This window comes from Trichosurus vulpecula, chromosome 9 (assembly GCF_011100635.1).
Source record: "Trichosurus vulpecula isolate mTriVul1 chromosome 9, mTriVul1.pri, whole genome shotgun sequence".
Taxonomy (NCBI): domain Eukaryota; kingdom Metazoa; phylum Chordata; class Mammalia; order Diprotodontia; family Phalangeridae; genus Trichosurus; species Trichosurus vulpecula.
Genome location: NC_050581.1, coordinates 157,129,813 through 157,156,317, shown reverse-complemented (window position 1 = coordinate 157,156,317; position 26,505 = coordinate 157,129,813). Strand labels below are relative to the sequence as shown.

Below are 26,505 nucleotides of genomic sequence, written 5' to 3'. Positions count from 1 at the left end.
TACAACATAGAAAGCATCGCATTTTAAGACTGCCAACATGCAGTCAGCAGGCATCCATACATATGGAGTTTAGTTGCCCTCATTCTTGTTTTGAGTTTAACACCATTCTACTAAAGTATGATGACTATCCAGACTGCAAGTATATTAGGCTGCAAATAACCCTTAAACACTTTCAACTCTTTCTGCTCACCACAGAATTCTGTGCTTGCTAAATAACCTCATTGATCCTGGGCCTCTGTTTTCCTCATCTACAAAATGAGGGGCCAGAGGATTATATGGCCTTTATCTTCCTTTCCAGCCCCACATTTGTATTCCTATGAACCTTCCTATTATTGCTGAGATGTCTCAAAACAATTAGATATTGCGAAGGGGGCAAGTTGTCAAATAAAAAAAGAGAATTGCATTTGTGGTCCTCATTATAAACTAGGAAGTTGACATTAAGACTTGGTCTCAAGAATTAAAACACTAGAATGCCCAGGTGTTTTGCAGTGAAGAAGGAATTAGAGAGAGATTTAATAATGCAGGCAAGAATCTCCTTATATAATGTGACTATAGTAGAAGAATTCAAATTACCAACCGCAAAGGTGGGTGGGTTCTTTATGGAAGTAAATGGAAATATGTAAATTTCACTCTAATCTCACGGTAGGTGAAAAAAATAAGAGGTTTGCTCATTCCTTTATGGAGTGATGCAGAAAATTCCTTTGCTTCCCAAAAGTCAATTCTTCATTGGCCGGGGTTTTCCTCATGAAGTTATATGATAGGCAGTGAAATTTGTGATTCCTCCTTGTTTTAATATGTACTTTTCCTGAAAGTACTTTTAAAATGTACTTTTTCCAAAGTGATTAATGGGTAGGCCAGAAGGCTGGTCATAGATTGTACCACTTATATTTCAGAGTTGGGATAGGGATAGGTATTAGACCTCTGATTTCACTGTTTGGGGGAACTCCCTCTTGAAAAACTCCCTTTACCAATGCAGGTCAGCATCTTCCCAAAACATTGAAAGATTGAGTGATTTGCCAAGATCACATAGCCAGATATGTATCAGAAGCAAAGTTTGAACCTAAGTCTTCCTGGTTTCAAGGCTAATTCATTATTCATGAACCCCAGGCATTCTGATGTCAGAGTCACTATTGTACCATTCCACCTACAATTTACAGATGAGGAAACTGAGGCTTAAGGAGATTGTCCCTTGCCTCAGATCACTACTACCAACCAAGTGGAAGAACCAGAAGGAGAAGCATGTGCTCTTTCCCCTGGGTCTCATGGCTTTTCCCAATAGCTGTTTTCTTCGAATCATTTACTTCCAATATGAAAGTTTCCACTACATTAATCCTTTCCCCAAAGTTTCTCAGAAAATCTATGCTTAGTCTAAACATATGCCATTGAAAAAAATTCATATATGAGAGTTTTGACTAAAAGAACAAAACAATCATGAGCCCCTATATTTTTAAATCCTCTTCATTCTTACTGCTTTACCTGAAGGCAATAACCTATTCGTAGATATAAGGCTGGAAAGACCTTCAGAGGCAGTCTGCTCCAACTCTGTCATTTTATACATGAGGAAGTGGAGACCTAAAAGGTTGTGATTTGCCCAGTGAAAGTGACACAAGTTAAGTGACAGAGTCAGGACTTCAACCCAGATTCTCTGGCACCTCTCTAAGGATCCATTATTTTACTAGTGTGTATGTTCTCTTTAATGTTGAAAATCATACACTGTCTTAGCAAATGGTCTCTATGATTTGAGAGCTTAGAAAAATCATTACTGTGCCATCAACCTTTGAATGAGGTGACTTTTTGAAGTTACTTTGGCTGGTTTTTGAAAGATAAACAATATAATCTGAGGCAGAATTTGAATTCAGGTCTTTATGATGACAAGTCCAACATTCTGTGCAGTGCACCACCTAGGTAAAAACTGGTTAGCTGGTATACCAAAGTCAAACAGGCAGTAAGTGGAAGATCTGGCATTTGAACCCAGGGAGAGTGACTGGTCCAGAGGATGAAAGGGCAGTAGTTCTCTAATAAGAGGATCTCTCCTCTAACCAAATGAGTCCATGTACACTTCTCTCTACATCTTAGGTCTCTGTGCCCAAGAAAATCATCTCCCATGATGCCTTTGTGTCATGCACATCATAGGCTGTTGATCCTTCTTCCATGGTATTTAAAATGTTAGTATAGATAGATACAAGGAGTATTTGTTAGATTGATCGATAGATGGAATTAAATAAATAAAGATACATATAGTATATATACATACTATATAGAGATAAATGTATCTATATTTATAATGATAAATAATGCTATAGATATAGATACATATAGCATATATACTATAAATATATATAATAACATAGCTATAGGCATAGATACATATAGAATATATACTATAGATAAATATAATGTATATTTATGATATTATAGCTATAGATATAGATACATATAGCAAATATGTACTAGAAAGTTATAAAATATATATTTATAATATTATAGACATAGATATAGATAAAACATTTTTGAAGCACTTACTATATGCCACTGTGCGAATAGCTGGGGATACAAATACAAGCAAGTAAAATAATCCTTACCTTCAAGGAGGTTAAATTCTAAAGGCAGAAGGCAACCCATGAAGAAGACTGGAAGAAGTGGTTGGTTGGTTGTTGTCCCTTATTCTTGAAGAGGAGCAAAATGACATCACTATGCTAGAGTCAAGTTTTAATGTGTCTGGCTAATTATACTAACACAATCTCGGAATGCTCTACCAGGCCGGGCACAAATAGTCCATGTGAGCATCTGGGGTGGATATTCTAAATTTGTGCATCTTACATTTCCTTTGAGCTATTTCAATTCTGCTTTGCCCATAGAGCACAACACCTTCTCTGATTTGGGCACACCATGCTGAGCGTTCCTGTGCCAATGTCTCCCATGTCACACAATCAAGAAGAAAGTAGAAGGCGGAAGAAGAAAGGAGGAAGTGGAGGCATCATGCCAAGCTCCATGACATAAAGATAACCAATAGTGTTGTGAAGGATTTTGTGTGAGCAAGATAAGGTCAAAGTTGTCTTAATCAAGTCCAGGATGATTCCAGGAGCAGAGTCCAGTTTTTTGGTTGGGAGTAAGTGGAAATGCTTGCCTAAATAGAAACCAATGGAGATATCATATATTAGTCTTAATCTAAGTGTTTATATCTGGGAAATGAGTCAGTAGCTCTTGTCTTGAGCAGTAGTCCTTATTTTGTAAACTCTAAGCTTCTAACTCTAGCTCTAGCAGGTCCTCTGACATGATCTTTAGTTGTTTTAATATTTTGCATATACTAGTTTGCCTATACAAGTCTATCTGACTGTTATCCATCACTCCTTCTACATGGACAGCCTACCTTATTTTCTAGTCATATATTCCATGGATAATTTGTTTTCGATGCCACTTTTATGTGCAATTCGTCATTGGTAATAGGCGACATACTACAATTACTTATCTCTCACGTCCTCTATTGCCTTCTGGTTCCCCTACAACTTTGGCTCTTCGGAGACAGTTCTTTGTTATTAGTAATACAATCCTGGCGTTTCTTAAAGAGCATTTCTGGGCCTCTACCAAAGACAAGTTTTAGGGACTTAAAGACATCCTTGTCTGTTATCATGCAAATCAGTCAGTATTTCCGCAGAGCTGGCATTCTCTACACACTGAGAGATCAAATGGGAAGGGATGAGCTCTGAGACACAAATAGCTTTCATAATTAGGAGAGATTGGCAAGTAAATAGCAAAAGCACATGAGGTATAAAATAGAATCTACCTGAGGTTTTAAGAAGTATTTCTTATGTTTCACATGTAAAACACTCCCTTTGCATCTTGCCTATAGTGTGATGAGAGTGTTTTGCTTTTCAATCACAGATGCAATGGAAAGAGATTGGATTCCTCTGCCCTCTAGCAGCCACTGCCACAGAAAGAATGGCCCATGATCCAGCCCTCAGCATTTTGTAAACCAGGCTTGTATACATGAGGCCCAGGACCTGGAGAAATTCTGGTGGGAGACAGAACTAATGAACATTAGCACCTCAAAGAAATGTATTATTCTCTCTTTTCACTTCATTTGGCATCCAGTTGTCAGGGGACCCTTTTTCTAGGATGGAGAATCTAAACAAATTATAGAAATGTAAGGCCAGGAAGGACCTTGAGAAAGGACATGATAAAACTTATATTGATTCTCTTGTTTAGGGGCACACGACTGGCAAAGTGAATAAAGTCCTGACCTAGAGTCTGGGAGACCCGAGTCTGAATAGTGACTCAGATATTTACAAGGTGTGTGATCCTGGGCAAGTCACTTAACCTCTCAGCCTCAGTTTACTCATCTGTAAAATGGGGACGATAATAATAGCACTCACCTTATCAGGTTGTTGTAAGTATCAAATTGAGATAACATATAAATTGCTTTAAAAACCTTAAATTTCTTTCTATGTGTATATGCATGTGTACATATCTATCTATCTAATCACTGTTGCTATTTCATCTTTGAGGGAATAGACCTTCTGAAAATGTATAGAGATGAAAACTCTGACATGGTCACTCTTGTTAGGTAGGTTGGAAGGTCTTATGTGTGTGACACATCCTTTCCTGGAGGACAGGACTTGGGCTTCATTTTCATTAACTCTAGCGCTGACCGTAGTGCCTTACCAATAATAGGTGTCCAATAAATGTTTGTCGAATTGAGCTAACAAATCAGAGGCGGGTTTGAGGGTAGATAGACTACGCAGTCCCATAGTGCCCCAGACCTAACAGGGATGACAATGAGGGGCAAAATAGTTATTTGGGGAAGATTCAAACCAAGATCTTTTCCTTCTAAACCAGATATTCTTCATTCAAATATGTATGGTAAAGTGTGCTTGTAGGCTCTGGAGTGAGAGGATCTGAGTTTATTTCCTGCATGACCACAATGACATGCAAATTCATTGACCACCTCAGGCTTTGGTACCATCTGTAAAATGAAGTAGTTCAATAGGATGAACTCAGATGTCTCTTTTTGCTCCATTCTCTCAACTTTTTGGGAGTGGCATGCTGGTCACCCTTTCATAGCAGATCCTCTTTTAAAATGAAAATACTCCTGGTAAGGGGGAAACATTAAATTCTTAACACAGTAGTTTGCATGAATTTGTCAGTTTCTTTTCTCCTGGGACAAAAATCAACTTGAAAATATTAGGTATCAGAAATAGTGGGATGGGGTGTTAAAATGGACAAAACTTGTTCAAAAATTGGAAACAAGATGGAGGGATAGTGATCTGATTTTTCAGTTTGTATAAGTCAATTGAAATAGAGGGTCAAGAAACTGTTCTGTGCTTTTTTTCCAATGGAAACAACCTTACTTGAGCACTTGGTTCTCAAAAATCACTCAAAAATCACGTGGAATAAATATAGTTGATGCTAATGTCACACTTTGAATTTTACAAAATGCTTTCTTTACCTGTGAACCAGATAGTGCAAGGATTGTCATTCCCATTTTAGAGATGAGGAAACAGAGTTTGATAAAAATTCATTAAGCACCTATTGTGTTCCAGGCACTGTGCTAAGCACTGAGTTAGAAGGGAACTTAGAGATGATCATGTCCAGAGACTCTGAAACCCATCTAGTTCAACAAAAACAGAAATAAGAATTCCTGCTACACATATATTTCAAGTGGTTGGTCATCCAACCTTAGTTGGAAGCCCTCCAGAGAAGGAGAATTCAATTCATCTGTCACTTTTTAGCACTTTGTCCAAAATAGTTAACTCAAAGCATTTTAATGATTTAACTATATAAGAAAAGCAATTATTAAGCACTTATGATATACTAGGCACTGTATTAAGTGCAATGGATGAGGTATATACTAGACCTATAATTCCATCATCATCCTCATCATCCTCATCCTCATCCTCATCCTCATCATCATCATCATCATCATCGTCTTCTTCACTAAGTTTGTATGGAACCCGAATGTTTGCAAAGTGCTACATATGTTATCTGTTTTGATTCTCACTCTAATCCTCCATCTACCAATGCAGATTGATACCTTCTCTGCAGCTTATAACCTGAGAGTTTCCTGGAACACTGAAAATTTAAGTGACTTGCCCAGGGTCTTCCAGAGGCATCTAGGGAGGAGGCCAGCATTCTAAATCTACATTGATTCAAAGACAAAAAAAATAAATGATCCCTGTCCTTAAGAAAGTTAGATTCTCCAGGATACAAATGAGACTGATTGCTTTAAAAATGCATTATTAGAGTGAGTTGATTAGCCTGAAGATCACCTGGATAATTGAGACCAGAGAAAATGATTGTATACAGTTCTGAGAATGTTGAAGGTACCAGTGTTCAGCAATTAGGGAAATGAAAAGAGGAAGAAAAGGAAGAGTTAAAGTAATTGATGATTAAGCTCTGACATTAATAATTTCAACTACAGTAAAATTCCAAATTTAAACCAATTCAAGAATGTGAGTCATCTTTAAATTCTCAGAAATAACCTCCTGTCTTCACCCTCTCTCCCAAGCTGCCAGCAAGCCCAGTCCCTGAACATTGGTGTTGAAAGAGAGGTGACTTGCCAATTACATTGGGTACTATCAGAAAAAAAAATGATTTTAAAAGGGTTATTTCAGCATTTTTCCGCTTTTAAGAGCTGTATCAATAAGGCTTAATAAGAACAAAAACTGAAATTATGGCCAGCTGTGAACTTAATAATACCCCAGTGGGAGCTCATTAATGTCTCAACAGGTACACTGAAGCATTATCTTAATTGCACATGATACCTCAAAAAACTGACTTTAAAAAAAAAAAAGTTGCATGGAAACTGCCCTCTGTAAAGAGCGTTCAGGTACACTATGGTGTTACTTTTCGACTGTGCATTCTGGTGATCTGCCAATATCTCCAAGGAAATGAACAGGTGAAGATATTCATTCCAACTTCCTTGAAAAGCTGCATAGAGCCACAGATGTTTGACGGTGACCTAGCCATCCTGTTCCATAAAAATTCTGTTAATGCCAAAGTGGGACATCAGAATTAAAAAAAAAAATAAAAAACAAAAAAAAAAACAGGTGCATGCATGGAGCGGGGAGGAGAGCAACAAATTGAAAAGGATAATGTTGTGACAGCATATGATTGGGCTGTACTGGTGCTTTAGGTTTGAGGAGGTTGCTGTGTAATAACATAATCTAGTCCACATCTGGAAGTTATTCCCCTTTTACTTAGGTTGACAGATGTTGAAAAACAGTTGATCTTCAGTGGGGCATGTTGCCAAATCCATCTGTTCCATGAATTCTTTGTCTGATGTTATGTGACTGTGTGGTGATTATGGGAGAGGCTTGAATGAAGGGAGGTGAGGGATCAATTTTACCAAACATTTAAGTGTTGAGTTTGCTTAGCAGACTCTGTGAATTACTTCACAAGTAGAACAAAACAGCACTAAATATATTCTTGCCTCTGATTAGGAAAACATGATGTCCCCCCTCCCGTATCTATTGGACTCAACTTTATATGAAATAATTCATACAATCAAGTTTAATGAGTTTTCAATCTACCTTCAAAGTAACCTACTTAAAAACGCTTTTTCTCAAGTTTCTTGATGCCATTTTATTATCAGTGACAGACCATGACTCTTCCTCTTATTATTGGTGGGACCAAGGGCAAGTCACTCAGCCTCTTTGGGACTCAGTTTCCTCATCTGTAAAATGAAGGAGCGGGCCTGGACAACACAACCTCTAAGTTCCCTTCAAGCTTTAGAACTGATTGTAATTTTACAGGATTTTTTTCTTCCCAGTTTGATTTCTTTTAGGTAGGGGCAGATATTTAAGATCTTGAAATTTGCAAGTAAAGTTAAAGGGTACATTAGCAACCAAATAGAATTGGGTACTTCAGGAAAGTTGACTTGTTCATGGATTTTTAATGACAAATCAGATACATGAGACCATTTCTACATATGGTACTCAATGATATATGAAGTCCTGAGTTCAAGTTCCACCTTCAGTACATATTGACTGGGTGACACTGATCAAGTCACTTAAGCCTCATAGAGCTCTAGGCAACTCTTTAATACTATAAGTTCAAAGAAAGGTACCAACTTGGTACCTGCTTAGCTGTATATACAGGTGCCTTAAAAAATTGTGCTTAAGTCACTGTTGCTACTGCAGGAATCCCCTGTGAATTCACAGGTCCAGCCCTGTACTATATTATAAAGAACTCTAAAAATTGCAAAACATTTATTACGTTATCTCATGTCATCCTTATATCCTTACAGCAATTTTGTGATACATTTCTTCTTTCTGCTTTTTTTTGGCTAGAGCTATAATTTTTAATTAATGTATTTATTTTTAGTTTACAACCTTCAGTTCCACAAGCTTTGAGTTACAAATTTTCTCCCTCTCCCCAAGATGGTATACCATCTGATATAGCTTCTACATGTATATTCACATTAAAAAAATTTTCACATTAGTCATGTTGCAAAGAAGAATTACATCCAATGGAACGAGCCACAATAAAGAAGAAACAAAAACAAAATAAGACAAAGAAATAGAGAGAGCAAACTATATGCTTCCATTTGCATTCAGAGTCCATAGTTCTCTCTTTTGGATGTGGACAGCATTTTCCATCATGAGCCTTTTGGAGCTGTCTTAAAATCTTGCATGCTGAGAAGAGCCAAATCTATCAAACTTCGTGATCGCACAATGCAGCTCTCACTGTGTACAATGTTCTCCTGGTTCTGTAGAGCTATAATTTTATCAGGGGGAACTCCGAATGTGAACCAGTGCTGATTGGGAAACATTCTGGAGATCATAATTTTAGAGAGTTACTAAGAACATTGTGAGACTTTACCATGGACATACAGCTAGTATACATTAGAGTCAGCACTTGAACTTAGGTCTTTCTTATTCCAAGAGCAGCCAATCTAGTCTACAACTGTTTTAACAATCCAGCCAGCAGCTCCTGCTAGCAGCTCCTGCTAGCAGCTCCTGTGGGGGCGTAAGATCCCCCCACAGCCAGCACCCAGGAGGCTGCAGGAAAACACAGGTTCTTTTATCTGCTTAAACAAGGCAAGCACGGTGAAGGGGTTGACCAGCTTACTTTAATCCAGCATTCAGTTAGCATACAGACAACATTCATTTAGTTCAGGGGAAAACGCCAGCATTCAGTTAGTTCAGGGGAGCAAAGAGACAAGCATCAAGAGACAGACCAAATACAGTTTCATTCACTTACTTGAGGGGAAAAAGCCAGCACGCTGAGGTTCAGAACATTCATTTAGTTCAGGGGAAATGAACCAGCACCCCAAACCTCAAAACAAAAATACAAACAAATTACAAATATCAACAGACAGACCCAATACAATTCATAATTACCAACATATGGGCTGGGCCCAGGAGCAAAAGCTGGCCCAGAGTCATGCTTGCCACTGCTCCCACACCAACTGGAAAAAGAAAGAGAGCTCTTCAAGCTCTCCTCTCCCCTCTTATAGAGTTCTTGACATCATCAAGCGCCACCTGAATGACCAGGGCCGATTGGTTCTTGAGTTGGCCCCTCCCCCTAGCGTAGACTAGGTTAACACCCAACAGGGCATGGCTCTGAAGTTAACACCTCCCCTCAGCCAGCCCCATGACTCATCACACAGGAAGTTCTCTTCTTCCTGGCATGGTTTCTGGGCTTCCTGCTCTGGAAGAGAAGTCCCAGTGCCCAGCCAGGCTCAATGAGGTAAGCTGAGTCACTCAAAGAAAACAAAGGCCATTCTGGCCACAACCACACATCATCTCATATCAGATATTATCATTCCCTTTCTATAGATGAGTACAGGGAGGCTCTAATTGAGTAAATTAATTTCTCATGGTTAAATAGTATTAAAGGTGTGATTCACACCCCACTTTTCCTGACTCCATTATAATCCTTTATCCACGACAGTAAACTGCCTTAAAAATTTGGATATTTGGGCCCTAATTTTCCAATTTATGAATTTTCTAGTAAGTAAAGGTGGCTCCTGGGGGGGGGGTGGTGTTGCATCTTTGGGGAGGGAAGAGAGGCTGTAAATTGTGGGAATATAACCTAAGAAACCATTTTCCTTACTTGGAGTAGAACTATAGAAGGATTTAATGACCTTATAGGTTAAGGTTCTAAGATGTTTCAATTAGGGAATAAAGTGAATTAGAATATCCGTAAACTGTGATTTAAAATGACTGAAATGGGGCGGAGCCAAGATGGTGGCTGGAAAGTAGGGACTAGCGTGAGCTCCCTGCCAAGTCCCTCCAAAAACCTATAAAAAATGACTCTGAACCAATTCTAGACCTGCAGAACCCACAAAAGAGCAGAGGGAAGCAGGGCTCCAGCCCAGGACGACCTGGATGGTCTCTGTGTGAGGTCTATCCCACACAGAGCTGGGAGCAGGGAGCGGAGCAGAGCAGAGCCCAGCGTGAGTGGTGCGGACCAACCAGACCAGGAGCCAGGTAGAGCGAGCCCTAGCGCCCTGAATCAGTGAGCTGCGGCAGTTACCAGAATTCTCAACCCACAAACACCAAGACTGCTGAGAAAGTTAGTGGGAAAAGCTGCGGGAGTGGAAGGAGTTCGCGGTTTGGCCACCACCCCTGGAGCAGCGGAGGTGGGGCAGCTACAGCTGCAGTTGCTTCCGGCCCAGGCCCACCTGCTGGGAGGAATTAAGTGGCAGATCAGAGCAGGAGTGCACAGCCTGCTGAAGATCTAAGCCCAGTCCGGGTTGGGGGTTCTTGGTGGAGGAGGAGTGCTGGTGTGGCAGAGCTGGCGCATCCCCCCCAAACGTGGAACATAGAACTCTTTATTATACAAGCAGTCATACCCCGCTGAAAAACTCAAGGGTCAAGTTGGTTGGGAATATGGCCAGGAAGGGAAAACTCACCCAGATTCAGTCTCAGACTTTGGATTCTTTCGTTGGTGACAAAGAAGACCAAAACATACAGCCTAAAGAAGTGAACAAAGTGCAAGAGCCTACACCAGAAGCCTCCAAGAAAAACATGAACTGGTCCCAGGCCATAGAGGAGCTCAAAAAGGATTTGGAAAAGCAAGTTAGAGAAGTAGAGGAAAAATTGGGAAGACAAATGAGAAGGATGCGAGAAAACCATGAAAAACAAGTCAATGACTTGCTAAAGGAGACCCAAAAAAATACTGAAAAATATACAGAAGAAAACAACACCTTAAAAAATAGACTAGCTCAAATGGCAAAAGAGCTCCGAAAAGCCAATGAGGAGAAGAAAGCCTTGAAAGTCAGAATTAGCCAAATGGAAAAAGAGGTTCAAAAGACCACTGAAGAAAATACTACCTTGAAAATTAGATTGGAGCAAGTGGAAGCTAGTGACTTGATGAGAAATCAAGATATTATAAAACAGAACCAAAGGAATGAAAAAATGGAAGACAATGTGAAATATCTCATTGGAAAAACCACTGACCTGGAAAATAGATCCAGGAGAGATAATTTAAAAATTATTGGACTACCTGAAAGCCATGATCTAAAAAAGAGCCTAGATATCATCTTTCAAGAAATTATCAAGGAGAACTGCCCTGATATTTTAGAGCCACAGGGCAAAATAGAAATTGAAAGAATCCATCGATCACCTCCTCAAATAGATCCCAAAAAGAAATCTCCTAGGAATATTGTCACCAAATTCCAGAGCTCCCAGATCAAGGAGAAAATACTGCAAGGAGCCAGAAAGAAACAATTTGATTATAGTGGAAATACAATCAGAATAATCCAAGATCTGGCAGCTTCTACATTAAGAGATCGAAGGGCTTGGAATATGATATTCCGGAGGTCGATGGAGCTAGGATTAAAACCTACAATCACCGACCCAGCAAAACTGAGTATCATGCTCCAAGGCAAAATATGGATTTTCAATAAAATAAAGGACTTTCAAGCTTTCTCAGTGAAAAGACCAGAGCTGAATAGAAAATTTGACTTTCAAACACAAGAATCAAGAGAAGCATGAAAAGGTAATCAAGAAAAAGAACAAGAAAAAGAAATTGCAAGGAACTTACTAAAGTGAACTGTTTTGTTTACATTCCTACACGGAAGATGACGTGTATGATTCATGAGACCTCAGTATTAGGGTAGCTGAATCGAGTATGCATATATAAATATATATATATATCTATAATATATATGTGTGTGTGTGGTTGTGTGTGTGTGTGTGTATGTATATATATATAGTGAATGTGTAGGTATGTATATATGTATGTGTATATACATATATATACATATATATATATATATATATATATATATATATATATATATATGAGAGAGAGAGAGAGAGGAGAGAGGAGGAGAGAGAGAGAGAGAGAGGACATAGGGGGGAGTTGAAGATGAAGGGAAAATATCTGAAGAAATAAAATTAAAGTTAAGGGATGAGAGAGGGAGACAGGGAAAGATAGAATGGATGGATTATCTCACATAAACATGGCAAGAGGGAAGCAGTTCTGTGGAGAGGGGGAGAGGGCAGGTGAGGGGGGAAGGGGAATGAGTTACATCTGCTCCCATCAAATTTGGCCATGAGGAGGGAATACCATACATACTCAGTTGGGTATCTTACCCCACAGGAAAAGAAGAGGGAAGAACGATAAGAAAGGAGGCATGATGGAGGGGAGGGCAGATGGGGGTAGAGGTAATCAAAAACAAAGACTTTGGAAAGGGACAGGGTCAAGGGAGAGAAAATTCAATAAGGGGGATGGGTGGGAAGGAGCAAAATATAGTTAGTCTTTCACAACATGAGTATTGTGGAAGTGTATACATCATGATACACATGTGGCCTATGTGAATTGTTTGACTCTTAGGGAGGGTGTGGTTGGCAGGGAAGTGGGAGAGAATTGGAACTCAAAGTTTTAAAATGATGTTCAAAAACAAAAAAAAAAGTTTTTGCATGCAACTGGAAAATAAGATACACAGGCAATGGGCACAGAAATTTATCTTGCCGTACAAGAAAGTAAGGGAACAGGGGATGGGAGGGTAGGGCGGGACAAGAAGTGATGGCTGACTGGGAACAGGGCAATCAGAATATATGCCATCTTGGAGTGGGGGAGGGTAGAAATGGGGAGAAAAATTTGTAATTCAATCTCTTTGTGAAAATCAATGCTGAAAACTCAATATGTTAAATAAATAAAATTACAATAAATTGTTAAAAAAACGTAAATAAAAATTTAAAAAAAATGACTGAAATGATGAAATGAAAAAACATAGTAGTATCATAATTGTCATCCTGCCTGAGTGGCTAGCTATACTGTATAGATGCAGATCAGAAAGGTGGATTTTCAAGTCCCCAAGGAGGAGGAATATAGAACCTTAGAGGAAAGAAAGAAAGAAAGAAACTTAGTAAAGAACATAGATTCACACAATTTATCCAGTAACAGATTATCATCTAAGTTTGCCTTGGATGAAATACAGCATATTTAATAGTTATAGAATATAGTGCTTTAAAACTGAGGGATATGGTTTGGCCTAGCCATGCAATAAATAGAACTGCTTTTTTTTTTATTTTGACATTCTATTTCAGAAGCAGCTGTGGCTACTCAGGCTCGGCATCTTTGGTTTGGGCAATGCGTCTGAAGTTCTTAGCTGCCATAAGCAACATGAGGAGGTATTTTAATACTGAATTGAAAGACAAGGGCAACTATACTAGGGGCTGATTTGTTGGACACAGTTGTCTCTGCAGTATCAAGTTGCTAGATAAAGAGCCTTCTGATAGATGGACAACTTGGTTTTTCAGACAATTTGAAGAATATACATTTCACAATTCTTTTAAATTATGAAAAGAGATGGAATTTATTCAGACTGTGGCTGGCAAACTGGTGAATATATTTTTAATTTGAATTGAATTTCAAAAATACATTTATGGAGTTTCAAGAGCCAGAAAGAGACTTTAATGAAACTCAGTAAAAGAAATCTCGGGGAGCAGGGGGATGGAGCAATATGGCTCCATTTGGTCCTTTGAGTTTTTGTAGTTCTTTGTGCATTTGGATTTTTCTTGCTTTCAAGCTACTGAAAACCAAATTCCATTACATCATAACAACCAAACAACAATTTGAGGAGCACTCAATGTCTTTGTGTTATAGGTGGATCAGAAGCTATTGCCTTTTAGGAGACAGATTTGTGACTTAGTTGACAGTGGAGGATTGATATGGAGATTCGAACTCACAGATTCTGAGATTTGAGTCCTAGCCGTAACATGCACGCCAACATGGGCAAGTCATTGCCATCGATGTTTCCTCATATCTGAAAAAGGAGGAAAGGGTAGATGAGATGTCCTTTCACTGCTATCAGTTTCTATCTCAGTGTTCTATAGTACACTAGCAATATTTCATTTCTGTGATATGTTCCATTCATTTTTATTATAATGGTACAATAATGGAAGAATAGGAACAAGATAGGTTATTTCAGTGACATGCGGGACTGACACGCGCATGTCATTGAAAGGAGGAACTCCCAGAGGAGAAAATTCCCTCTATAAAAGCAGGTCAGCACCTTCTCTGTAACTTGTGGTCTTAGTTACCTAGATCACAGACGATTTTAAGTGACTTGCCAAGGGATCACTAAGCCAGCTGAGTGACATCAATATTGCACAGCCATCAGGAGCTGGGTGACAACATCATGGGAGTTCAAAAAAAGCTCCATTGACCATAGCTCACTGGAAAGGAATGCTCCATTTATTTACTATGTGTATTGGCTACAAGAAGAAGATGGGAAAGAGAAACAACTTGTCCACTGGGAACATTACACAATTTGAAGCAAAAATATCTAAAACAAACATTCACTGTGAACCATCAGTATAGCAACTGTGGTACCGGCAGAGGAATGGTTCTGGAATTGAGGGTTATAGAATGCAGAGTGAAGCATGAGATTCTGAATAATTTTCAAAGCCTTGTGATTCTATGAAAGGAAAACTTAAAAAAGAGAAGCTTTAAAATGTCCTAGATAAAGCTGCCTTTACAAAGTCCTAAGTAGGAAAGCCCCCAGCTTTTCTCTGTAGAAGTATACTCTTGGCAATAAGTAAATGAGCAGGTAGCAGGTATGGCTAGGTCTACCCAGGTATATACTGTGTATGCTAAAGAGCAGTTTTGAAAGGTATATTTGCTGTTCCCAGACTATTGAGGACCTTGTACTCTCACAGCATATTGTAACCTTCTTATGAAATCCTCATACTTTAATTTTATTAGTGTTCCATTATCTGCTTCTTTTCATTGGTGGAGAGGCCTGCCCTGCTGATGATATCACAGATCACTAAAATATCCAGGTGTGTTTATCTGTTTACTCTGATCTCCCCAGGTTAGGCCCTTATCATCTCTCTTAATACAATCTACTCTAAAAGCTTCCTAGTTAACGTCCCTAACCATGTCAGTCCCTGACTGAAAATCCTCTCCTACTACGAGATAAAGGATAAAAATTCGACAAGTCACTTAAGATTTTTAGCTTTAATGATTTTTTTTTTACAGTCTGTAAAATCAAGGAGCCTAGCATTTAAGGCCTCTACACTCTGACTCCAGCAATCATTGTAGCCATTTTTCCTATTGCTTCACTTTGTGTCCTAAGTCAATAACCAGCTGAACACCAACATAACCATTCTATCTTTTGCCTCTGTATATTCTACATTCCATCTCCCATACCTGTTATGATACAGTGTGGTGTAGTCGAAAGAGTGTTGGATTTAGAATGAGAGGACCTGAGTTCAAATCCCATCTTGAATTCTTACTGTATATGTGACCTTGGACTCTGTGGCCTCAGTTTCTCTGTCTGTAAAATGGGAGGCAGTTTGGGTTAGATTGGTCTCTAGCCTGGGACTTTATACCTATGAAGCTCTACGTACCTGAGTCCTTTATGTGTAAGATGAGTGAACGAGACTGGATGACCTTTCAAGTCATTTAAAGCTCTTAATCTATGATACTCTTCATCATTTCCATATCTCTGCATCATTAAAGTATTCTCTTTGAGGTCCAGTTTAGGTGACCCCTCTTTCATATTCTGTGACCTCCCTGCATACGTACGTACATACGTACTTATATACACACATACGTACACATGTTCATGCATGTGTATGTACATACATATACTTGTATGTATATGTGTATATACTCATATATACATATATATGCACACATACCTTTTTTTCCTCCTCAGACTTTTGTAGAGAGCTTTGTCTAGGCATACCTTGTATCCTACTCATCTGATATGTTACGGGCTCTTAGGGGATTCTAAAATCCATGAGGACAGGGCTTATGATGTATTTACCTTTATATTTCCCAAGCCTAGCCCATTATATCGCATATAGTAGGCACTTAATAAATGTTTTTGAATGAATAAATTGTTATCAGGAATCTAGAACCACAGACATTTTAGGACGAGTGAGTGTAATTCATTATCACTAAAGGGAAGCTAGCTAATGGCAAAATGTTATTGACTATTGGTTTTAAGCAATTCAGAATTATCCCATAAGTTATTGCCTAAATGACTAGGAGTGGGGGTGGGGGGAGAAACCTTTTAGACTACCCTTCATTTTCCACTAAGAGTCAGGAATTAACTCTCCATTGACCAAACTCTTTTTTTTTTTTTGAGAAAGTGTCCAATTTTCTCTCCCCTTTATAAAAGGGATGTAGTGAAAATAAAGAGGATAGAGGGAAGAACAACAGAAAGAAAGGGAAGGCAAGTTGGTCCTGTGAGAAAGGGTTAAAGGTATTTGGGTTGTTTATCCTGAAGAGGAGAAGGCTCACGGGGGCACTTAATACCTGTCTTCATGTATCTAAAATGTTATTACGAGTTGTTCTTTATTGCCAGACAAATTTTCCATCTCCATGGCAGACTGACAAGAGGAAATGGACTTGAATAGCAGCAATAAAGAATTTTGTTAGATACCAAGAGAGGCTGTGGAATTTTTATCCCTAGAGTTTTTCGAAGTAGGATCACAATCATCCATCTTCTTTTAGGTTTTGACCTGCCTAGAGGCAGTGGACTGGATCAGATAACCTCTTGAGGTCTAGATCTTAGGTCTAGAAGTAGTTTGTCCTTAATGAAAATGATATTTAAAAATCCATGATGTTGATTAAAAGACATAATGCTAATTATCATTGAAATTGACTTGCTGTTTTGTCATTTGTGGACTTTAGCTTATCCCCAGCTACAACAAACAGCACAAAATTGTAGAGCTGGCTGGCTCAAATAGAATTGCAACATTTAAATGAACTATGAAATATTGGTTTATATGCTGCCCCATATTCTTTCAATCCTCTCCTCCTTATTGCAAAGATATCTTTATGCGTATACATCTTCTTTTGCATGCATGACTTTCTATACAATCTCTAACTTCTAGTTATATAGCATTGCTGTGTTCTGAGCATAGAGAATAAGGATGACAAGGTCATGGCAAGTTTGTATAACTGTAGAGGTGCATTTGAGTCTCAAATAAGAAATGTACAAACATCTGTAATGAAAGGGGATAGACTATGGATGCTAATCATTGCCAAGGAGTCTATATGACCATGAAGAAAGAAACCTATTTCATAGGGATTTTCATTCCTGAAATTGTGGGTACAGTTTAGAAAATGCATTTGCATTGGGGTATTTTACAATTCTGATGTTTACTATAGCAACATAAATGCAAATTCACAGTGGAATTGCTGTTCCTTTAGAGGGCTGAATGTATCTTTATTAACACTCGCTTACAGGTAGAAAGTGATTTTGGCAACGTAGGCATCTGTGCAGTAGCACAAAGCTTTTAAATTTCTGCAAGTTCAAATTGACGGAAATATATTGCTATGCTTGGCTTCTCTTCTTTTTATTTCTTAGGTAGGTGGGAAGTTGTTGTGTGGCCTTTTTTTCACGCAAAAGTTTTTATTCAGCTGGAAGGTGTTCTATGTAAAATGTTAAACCATAGAACCAATAGCATTACATAGGAAGCAAGTGTATAATGTGAATTATAACCTTTGCCCCTATCTATACTAGTATTTTCTATAGAATTAGAGATTGATAGACTATGGTATGTTTGCCAATGACATAAGAGAAGACATTTTCTATGGCATATGAGTTTGTTAGGGAGAGATGTGTCTATGAGCACAAGTGTTTGGAGGAAAGAGAATTCACCCTCCGGAATCACTGCCCTCCCCTTCCTTAAGATTATTCATTTTGACCAGTTCAAAACTCTGCCCTTTATTACTTTAGTGAACTTGGAGAAATCACCTCATCACTTTGGGTCTGTTTTCTCCTCTGTAAAATGAAGGAATGGAACATATGAACTCTGAAGGATCTCCTAGCTCAAAATCATCAATAATCCTATGATCCTAGGGCCTCTGCTCACCTGGAATTTTGTCTTCCTAAGGCTTAGGGGACAGTTTGTTGGGGACCGACTCTTTCTGTCAAGCTATCAGTTTCTTTCTCAGATGTAGTACATGAAAAGCAAATAAGGATGTTTCTTAAAGCTGGGCTTTCCAGCAAGCAACTATATTGCCCAGGCTTGAGCTGAGGCTCAGCACAGACAAATACTCTTAGTAATCTGATGAGCTCAAACCATCTCAGGCCCAGTTCCCTCCAATTTCCTGAATACAAACAGATGAATGAGGTCTCTGCTATTCCTGGGTTACAGGAACAAGGAATTATACCCTAGGTCTAGGTTTAAATGGGTAGGTCTCAGCAATTTATTTAACCATACACTATTTTCAATAATAGGTAACATTTATAAAGTACTTTAAGGTTTACAATATATTTATGTTACATCATTTGATAGTACAAGTTCTATTTTTTCTATTTTACAGAGAGGTTAACTAAGGCTCAAAGCTATAGAGGCATCTAGGAGGCACAGTGGGTAAGAGTCCTGGACTTGGAAGACCTGAGTTCAAATCCAACCTCAGTCATTTATTAGTTGTGTGACCTTGGACAAGACACTAATTTTCTCTTAACATCAGTTTCCTCATTAATAAGATTAAATAACACCCATATCACAGGATTGTAAGGACCAAATAAGTATATACACACACACACATATGCACATACATACATACATACATTGTATATGCATGTGTATATGTCTATGTCTATGTATTGCAAACCTTAAAGAAGCACACAAATGCTAGCTATTATTATGTAAAGACTCACATGATTGTATTGGCAGAGCTGGAATTTGAACCCCCAGTGTTTTTTTCCATTACATCATATAACCTCTCATCAGAGAAACTCCCAGGGTCATATGGTCCTGACGGTGTCCTAGCAATTAAACCAGATACAATAGTGACTGGTTTTCCTGACAAATAGCTAGAATCATGTCACCAATGTTTAAAGTACCCTGCTGCTGGTGCTTGTCTGGGATAATTACCTTTATATATGGGCATTAGCTGAAGAGAACTCATCAGAGCTGCATACTTATTACTTTTTTCTCTATCTTGTTCCCTCATATTTTCTTCTTCCTTGGGTGTTTCATTTACATAACCTCTGTTATAATTTAGGGAATCAGTCAAATATCTATATGCCTGGATGACAGTGATGGTGATGGTAATGGTGATGGTCCATGTGTTGTAAGTGTGTGTGTGGGTAAAGAATTTGTTGTCAACCATGAATCGAGGGCATTCCTCTGTCCTTGGTAGAAATTGTGTCTATCATTTTTAATGAAAGTGTATTTTGTAATGATAGGCAGTCTTGAAGACCACTTACCTTTGGGGTTAATGTAGAGTCATTTTAGAGATTAAGGAAACTGAGGAAATGGACAGAATTAATAACCTAAACCAGGACATGTTTTATCAGTTGTTGAGCACAAAATCCATCAGACATTCATGTTCTGCCAAAGAGCTACCTCTTGGAAGTATTCTGACAGGAAATGTTAACGTAGTGGGCATTCAAACAGAAAGAGCCAGAAAGTCCGCTGCTGGTTGTTGGAGAAAGCCAGAATAAGACACTAGGGCTCCAGGAAAGAGACCTTTGGAACAAAAATCCCACAGAACTGTTTTTGAGGCTAGGACTAGATCATAGAGAAGGCAGCTGAGGTTCCTTGAAGATTAGGGCCAGACTTAACAAGTTAATGAATATGATTGAGACAAACAGAATAGTGCAGAGAGGATTTTAAGGAGCCCAGAGGCATAGAAAAGGACTGGAAGGTCAAGACTGTCCTTGTTTGAAGCCCAAGGAGTCAATCTTTGGTTTCAGATAGAACAGCACCTTTTTCAAGCAGGCAGCCAAGGACCAGGACAGCAGCAGAAAACTGTAGCACAGTCCAGGGTCCCATACCCAGGGATGGGTCTAAGAATCATACCATCTGGCAGATCCCCAAGGGCTACAAGTCTGAAAACTTTACAACCTCTCACTCCAAATAAGATGGATTCAAGGAAGAATCTACTTGCATCAGCCAAACAAAGCTTCCTTTAAAATGTAAGGTGCTAGGGAAAGAATTGCATATTTTCTAAACTCATTTCTTTATATGCTTTTGTACTCTCTTCTTTTCCCTTTATCTTCTAATTAAAATTCCTTTTGAAGACTCTTGACTTAATTAAAAGGGAAAGACATTTCCCAACATTTTACGAGAGAAGAGGTATAGCACCTGTCTCTCCCCTCCACTACTAGTTAGGTGGTTCAGTGGCTAGAGTTTTGGGGCATGGAGTCAAGAAGATCTTTCAAATCTGGCCTCAGACACTTACCAGATGTGTAACCCTGGACAAATCACTTAATCTCTGTCTATCTTAGTTAATTCAATGTTAAAATGGAGGCTATAGAGCATCTCTCTCACAGAGTTGTTGTGAAGATCAAATGAAGTTATATTTGCAGAGTGTTTAGCATAATGACTAGCACATAGTAGGTATATAATAAATACTTGTTTCTTTCCTTCTCATCAGTACCACTCAGGGTCACCGCATGACTCTAGGACATTTTGATACTTCTCAAGTTTAAGAAACTATTTGGTCAATATCTTTTTTTAGATCCATAGCTCTGAGATTCCACCACTATATTTCTATGCAACCCATGACAGGTATCTATCACTTATTCCTGTCTTCTGATTGCCCCTATAAGGTTGGTATAGTCTTTGTAAACATCATATGCTGTAGGAATTCTTCACTCAAATAGAGTATGTGTTGTGTGACACCACCGCATTAAGGGTCTGTTTCAACAATCCGGCTAGCAGCTTCTGTAGGGGTGTAAGATCCACCCACAGACAGCACCCAGAAAGCTGCCAACAGCACAGGTTCTTTTGATCTGCTTTAATAAGGAAAGCAAGGTTAAAGGGGTTAACAAGCTTAGTTTAATTCAGCATACAAATATCAGTCACTTAGTTCAGCGGAGAAGGCCAGCACACTGAACTTCAGAGCAAACTACAAACAAATTACAAACATAACAGACAGACCCAATACAATTCATAGTTACCAACATCTAGGTTCAGCCCGGGAGCTCAGAACAAGTGCTGGCCCAGAGTCATGCACGCCACCACTGCTGTGGGTAAAAAGCCCCAAAGAAGAGACAGCCAACCCCTGGTTTTATATCTTTTTCAGGGTCAGGGGTGAGTCACACATGCGACTCACCCATGTGACCTAAAATCATCACAAAGAGGTAACTTAAACCCATGTGGTCTAAGAGTCTCTGCTGTCCCAGACATGTAAACTAGGCCCTCCCTGGAGTTAGCCCCACCTTGGGCCCAACCTTAGTTGCCAATTCACAACCACTAAGGTTTTACATCTAATAGGGGTTTGGGCCTGGGGCTTAGCACCTAGTAAGGCTCAATGAAATACACTGAGTTACCCAAAGGGAACAAAAACCAAACTATTCGAGGGCACTTGGTTGAGCTAAGTGCTAAGGAGCCCATTTTGCTTACCAACACAGAGTCCATACACAACTTTCTGAGAAATACAGTCCTGAGAATTTCCCCAGTGATTCAGGCTCCTGATCCCAAGTATTCTGGGACTATGGAGTCCATGGACATATCCCTATAGAGAGGGGAAGCCACATTCTCCAAAAAGTAAAGTGTAGTAGTTATATGAGTCCTCCCAGCTCAGGATCTTAGGAAAATCTTGAGAAATGAAACAGATAAAACTGAAAACTAACAAAGTAGACAGTTAGGAACATTGAATTTTCACCTGTACAGTATTCCTTATAAGATTCTCCCAAGGTGTCTTAGAATATCCACATCTGAAGTCTGGCAGTTACTCTGGATTTTGTGTTTTTCGGTGCTTCTACTTCCTCTTCTCCCCACTCCACACCTCACAATCAATGAGAGAGTAAATTAAGATTCAGCGTGCCTCTTAAAGAATGTTTTTGGACTTTCAGGCTATACTAACCATTTTATATACAGTCTCATTTTATCCTCATTACAGTGTGAACCATTGGACAAATTATGAAATAGGGCTCAGAGGTTCAATACCTTAGCTACAATAAGAAAGCTAGTGTTCAAGTCCAGATTCAAACTCGGGTCTTCTGACTTCAGATTCAAAGCTATCTCCAGTTCTTGGAATATATTTCATTTTCCCTTCTGCCTCTTAGAATTACCAGATTCCTTCAAGGCTCAGCTCAAGAGCTATTGAACTCAGGAGATCTTTTCTTATCCTTCATTTCTCCCCAGTTGTTGGTCCACCCTCAAAAAGTTATTTGTTATTTGCTTGGTATGTATTTTATGTTTACTAATATTCATGTAACCTGTAATGAGATACAAGGGTTATTATCCCAACTCACATTCATACTGGCAAGTTGAATCCCAAGATTGTGGCTACATAGCTACATCACCCATCTGCTCAAGCTCTCATTCTGGTATCTTTGCACCAGTATTATTTATCATTTCCAGTGAACATCTCTTTAATACTGTTGATCAGCAGCCCACTTTCAATTTAATCAATTAACATCAGACTTTTAAAAAGTTTTAGTTACTAAGAAAATATAACAAGAACAGAAATTGCAAAGTATTCTCCTCCAACACCAAACATGCCTTCGGTTAGCACCTTGGTCCCTGGCTAGAGTGTGCTCAAAATTAAAGGGGTAGCTACAAAGTGTTGACTCACCAAGTTTATTTTCAAAAATGGCAGATTTGAAAGATAGAGCTGTTCTCTTGCTTATAGGACACTGTCTCCAGGTCAATTCACTGCTGAGCTTGGTCTAACAGGTCCCTCTTCAGTTACAGTCCTTACTAGGACTGGCTTCTGCAAGCCAATATTCTGATATGGACTCAAGTTCCTGAACCTCTGGCCAGTGACTCAACCTTTCAAAGCATATGAGGAAGCTTATAAGTCTAGTCCATTTTATCCCCAATACTCTATTACCTAAGAATGGAAAAGAATAGACACAACAGAGACAGGAAAACAGCCATGCCATGCTCATGACCAAATATTAGCCCAAATGGGAGAAGCAAGGCCGCTGGTACTATTTCTCTTTCCCCACCAGGAGAGGTTTACAGCAGTCCTTTCCTTGATCACAGCTAGGAAAGAGAAAGATCTCTTTTGACCGCTTAATGCTTTTTGTATGTACTCTTACGTCTGGCCTAGCAGCTGATCAAAGGGCTTTTCTTCACCATGCAGTAAGTAGACAGGTAACTCTCATGAAATACCTCTACATGATTTGAAGTGGAAAGCCAGGGCCTTCATTCTGTGTTATCATGTACTTCTAGAAACAGACTCATTACACATCTGTATGGATCCTGTGGATCCTGTTCACATGCCTCTGGGACTAATCTCTCATCGACCAGTCCTATATTACACACACACACACACACACACACACACACACACACACACACACTTTGTTTCCTTCAATAGAACTGCAAGTGCCTTGTGGGAAGGAACTTTTTCTTTTCTTTTTTTTCTTTGGTCTCTGTGTCTCTTATCCTATTAGTGTGCCTACCACATAATGGACCCCTTATAAATGCAAATTGAATTGAGCTAGACAATATCTCTTTTGCCCTGCTATGTCAGACTTTACTATTATTTCTAGCCAGCTCAGGTCTTTTCCTCTCTAATCCTTATCATCCTTTGCCTTCCTTTCCACTGTACCCTCTGGAATTTTTTTTTATTAAAGGGGCCATTCCTTGAGTAACTATTTAAAGAGGCCTAATCACTGAATAGTTATTACCTTACTCAAAGTGAGAACCTGAAAAGGCCTTAGCCTAAAAGGGCCAGGGTCTCCTGTTGCATCCTGAGCCATCTCCAGTCATCCTGATGAATACCTGGCCACTGGACCTAGATGGCTCTGAAGGAGAAAGTGAGGCTGGTGACCTTGCACAGCCTTCCCTCACTCAAATCCAAGTAAACTGTAAGTCATGGCATCATCTGCTTGATGTCATAGTCCTCTTTGAGCATGAAGGACAAACACAACAACAACAATCCTCTGGAATCCTTCACCATTTTTGACAAACTCCTCTTTTCCCTAGATCTCTTCCTCTCACATTATTTCCTAATGAAACCTAGATTGTTTTTTGAGTTTTGTTTTCTTTTGTTTTGTTTTTTGATACCAAGGCTCACTATTTTTTCACTCATACCCCCAGCACATAGAGATAGGAGAAATAGGTATATCCCTTTTCTCCTGTCTTTGTTAATTCTCTTTATTCATCAATCTCTTCTCCTCCATTAAGGCCACTCTATCCTATCCAAATATCCTATAACTTGTCATCTGTGACTTCCATGTCAATCTCCATCCTCTTCAATAAGTCTAGGACCTGTTTCACTGTGGTCTTTTTTTAACCCAGCCTCTATCCCATTCAAGCACCATGACTTCCCAGTTTTTCTATCTCTTCAACTTTAGGATGAAGCTCTCTGAGCCCTTATCGCATCTTTTGACTATTTGGGTCTATTTCTACTATGTACAAGGAGATGATTTGTGAATATATGCCCCTGTGGATCTGCAGGTCAACTGAATTTCATCCAGAAGTCAAAATTCCATGTTAGAGTTTGTCACAGGTGGTAAACTGGAAAATCACATCGTATTAGGTTCAATTAAAAAACAACAACAACAACAACAAAAAACTGGTGATGTTTAGCCTTGGATAGAAATAGGATGGTGGCTCTAGCATCTGTTTCAAATTTTTGAAGGTCTAGTGGAAAAGAGCTAAGGATTATTCTGTTTTTCCCCAAAAAAGCAGACTTGGGAACAATGGGTGGAAACCAAGAAAGTCAGCCTGAAGTCGGGAAAACAAACAAAAAACTTCCTAATCATGAGAGACCTGTCCAAAAATACAATGGTCTTTCTCAGAGATAATATATTCCTTATTACTGGAGGACTTCAAGCAGAGGTTGACTATTTTGAATTTTTTCAAGTAGATATTAGACTGGATGGCCACCAACTCTGATATGTTGTCATCCTCTTAATACTAAAAAGCAGTTCATTTTACTGTAAAAAAGTGACCTTCGTGTATCATATTTATCTTCCACTGGCACAAACCTTGTATTTAAGCTAAACTGCTAGTAGTGTTGTATGTCTTATCCTAATCAATTTTGGTATGATCTTCTATCCTTTCCAGATCCCCCAGATTAGCTATGCCTCAACTGCACCAGAATTAAGTGATGACCGGAGGTATGATTTCTTCTCTCGAGTGGTCCCACCAGACTCCTTTCAGGCCCAGGCCATGGTCGATATTGTGAAAGCTTTGGGATGGAATTATGTCTCCACTCTTGCATCAGAAGGAAGTTATGGAGAAAAAGGTGTTGAATCCTTCACCCAGATTTCCAAAGAGGCAGGTAGGAAAAGTACTGAACTATAAGACTAACACCCTATAAATATCTCTGTCCTTATGTTTTATTCAGTTTACATTATCCTAACATCACTCCAACTTTTTTTGCTTTCACACTTCTTCTAAAGTGAATTTGGGACATGATCATTTATAACACTTGGTTGGCTTTCAGAAATAAAGTTTTTAAGGGTGCGAAATTTAAACTGAAAGAATGCTGGTAGAAAACAAAAGAAACATTTTACTAGAATTGACATGACTGCTGCTCTGCTTAAAATCTCATAAAACATGTATATATATATATATATATATATATATATATATATATATTATAGCCCAGGTGGAAACCTGCCCATTTGCAAATAGTTGCACATTAATGAATGGCCAAATGGACCCTCACTCAAGTGAAAGCAAACATTTAGGGCCATAAGAAACAACCACAGTGGTGATGAGCTTTCATAGAAGAGTATCTGGCTTACACATAGCATTCACTCTGCCTAATACTAATCAGAATAAATAGTATAAAATATTAGAAGATAATTAGGAAACTTTGAAATATCTGCTTTGATAGCAGAAAAATGCAGCCAACCAACTTCAGACCTGGAAATGAATTTATTTTTTTTCTTATTTCAAGTTAGAACCAAGGATCCCAAATACTTAGTCAGAGTTGGCCAATTATATTCAAATGGGCAGATTTTCAAAGATAAGTTCTCTAAAATATAATTCCAGTTGATGCACAAAGTCCTTTCTATGATTGACATTTGGAAATACTTTCAGACTTGAGCCATTAGGTTGGGTTCATAAAATACTCTCCCTAAAGAGATGTCATTGTGTAATCAGATGCTTATTTTATTTTATTTTGCAATAATTCCTCTACCCCTACCCCCAATTATCT

General features: G+C 38.8%; 1 protein-coding gene across 2 annotated transcripts in view; it reads left to right on the top strand.

The window, feature by feature from the left end:
- The window catches only part of GRM7 (glutamate metabotropic receptor 7), a 1,033,386-nt gene that overhangs the window by 327,362 nt on the left and 679,519 nt on the right, over positions 1-26,505 (top strand). For both annotated transcript variants that reach the window (XM_036739727.1, XM_036739726.1), the window contains exon 2: positions 25,404-25,620. In XM_036739727.1, the coding sequence (XP_036595622.1) occupies positions 25,404-25,620 (217 nt within the window). The remainder of the gene's footprint in view (positions 1-25,403; positions 25,621-26,505) is intronic.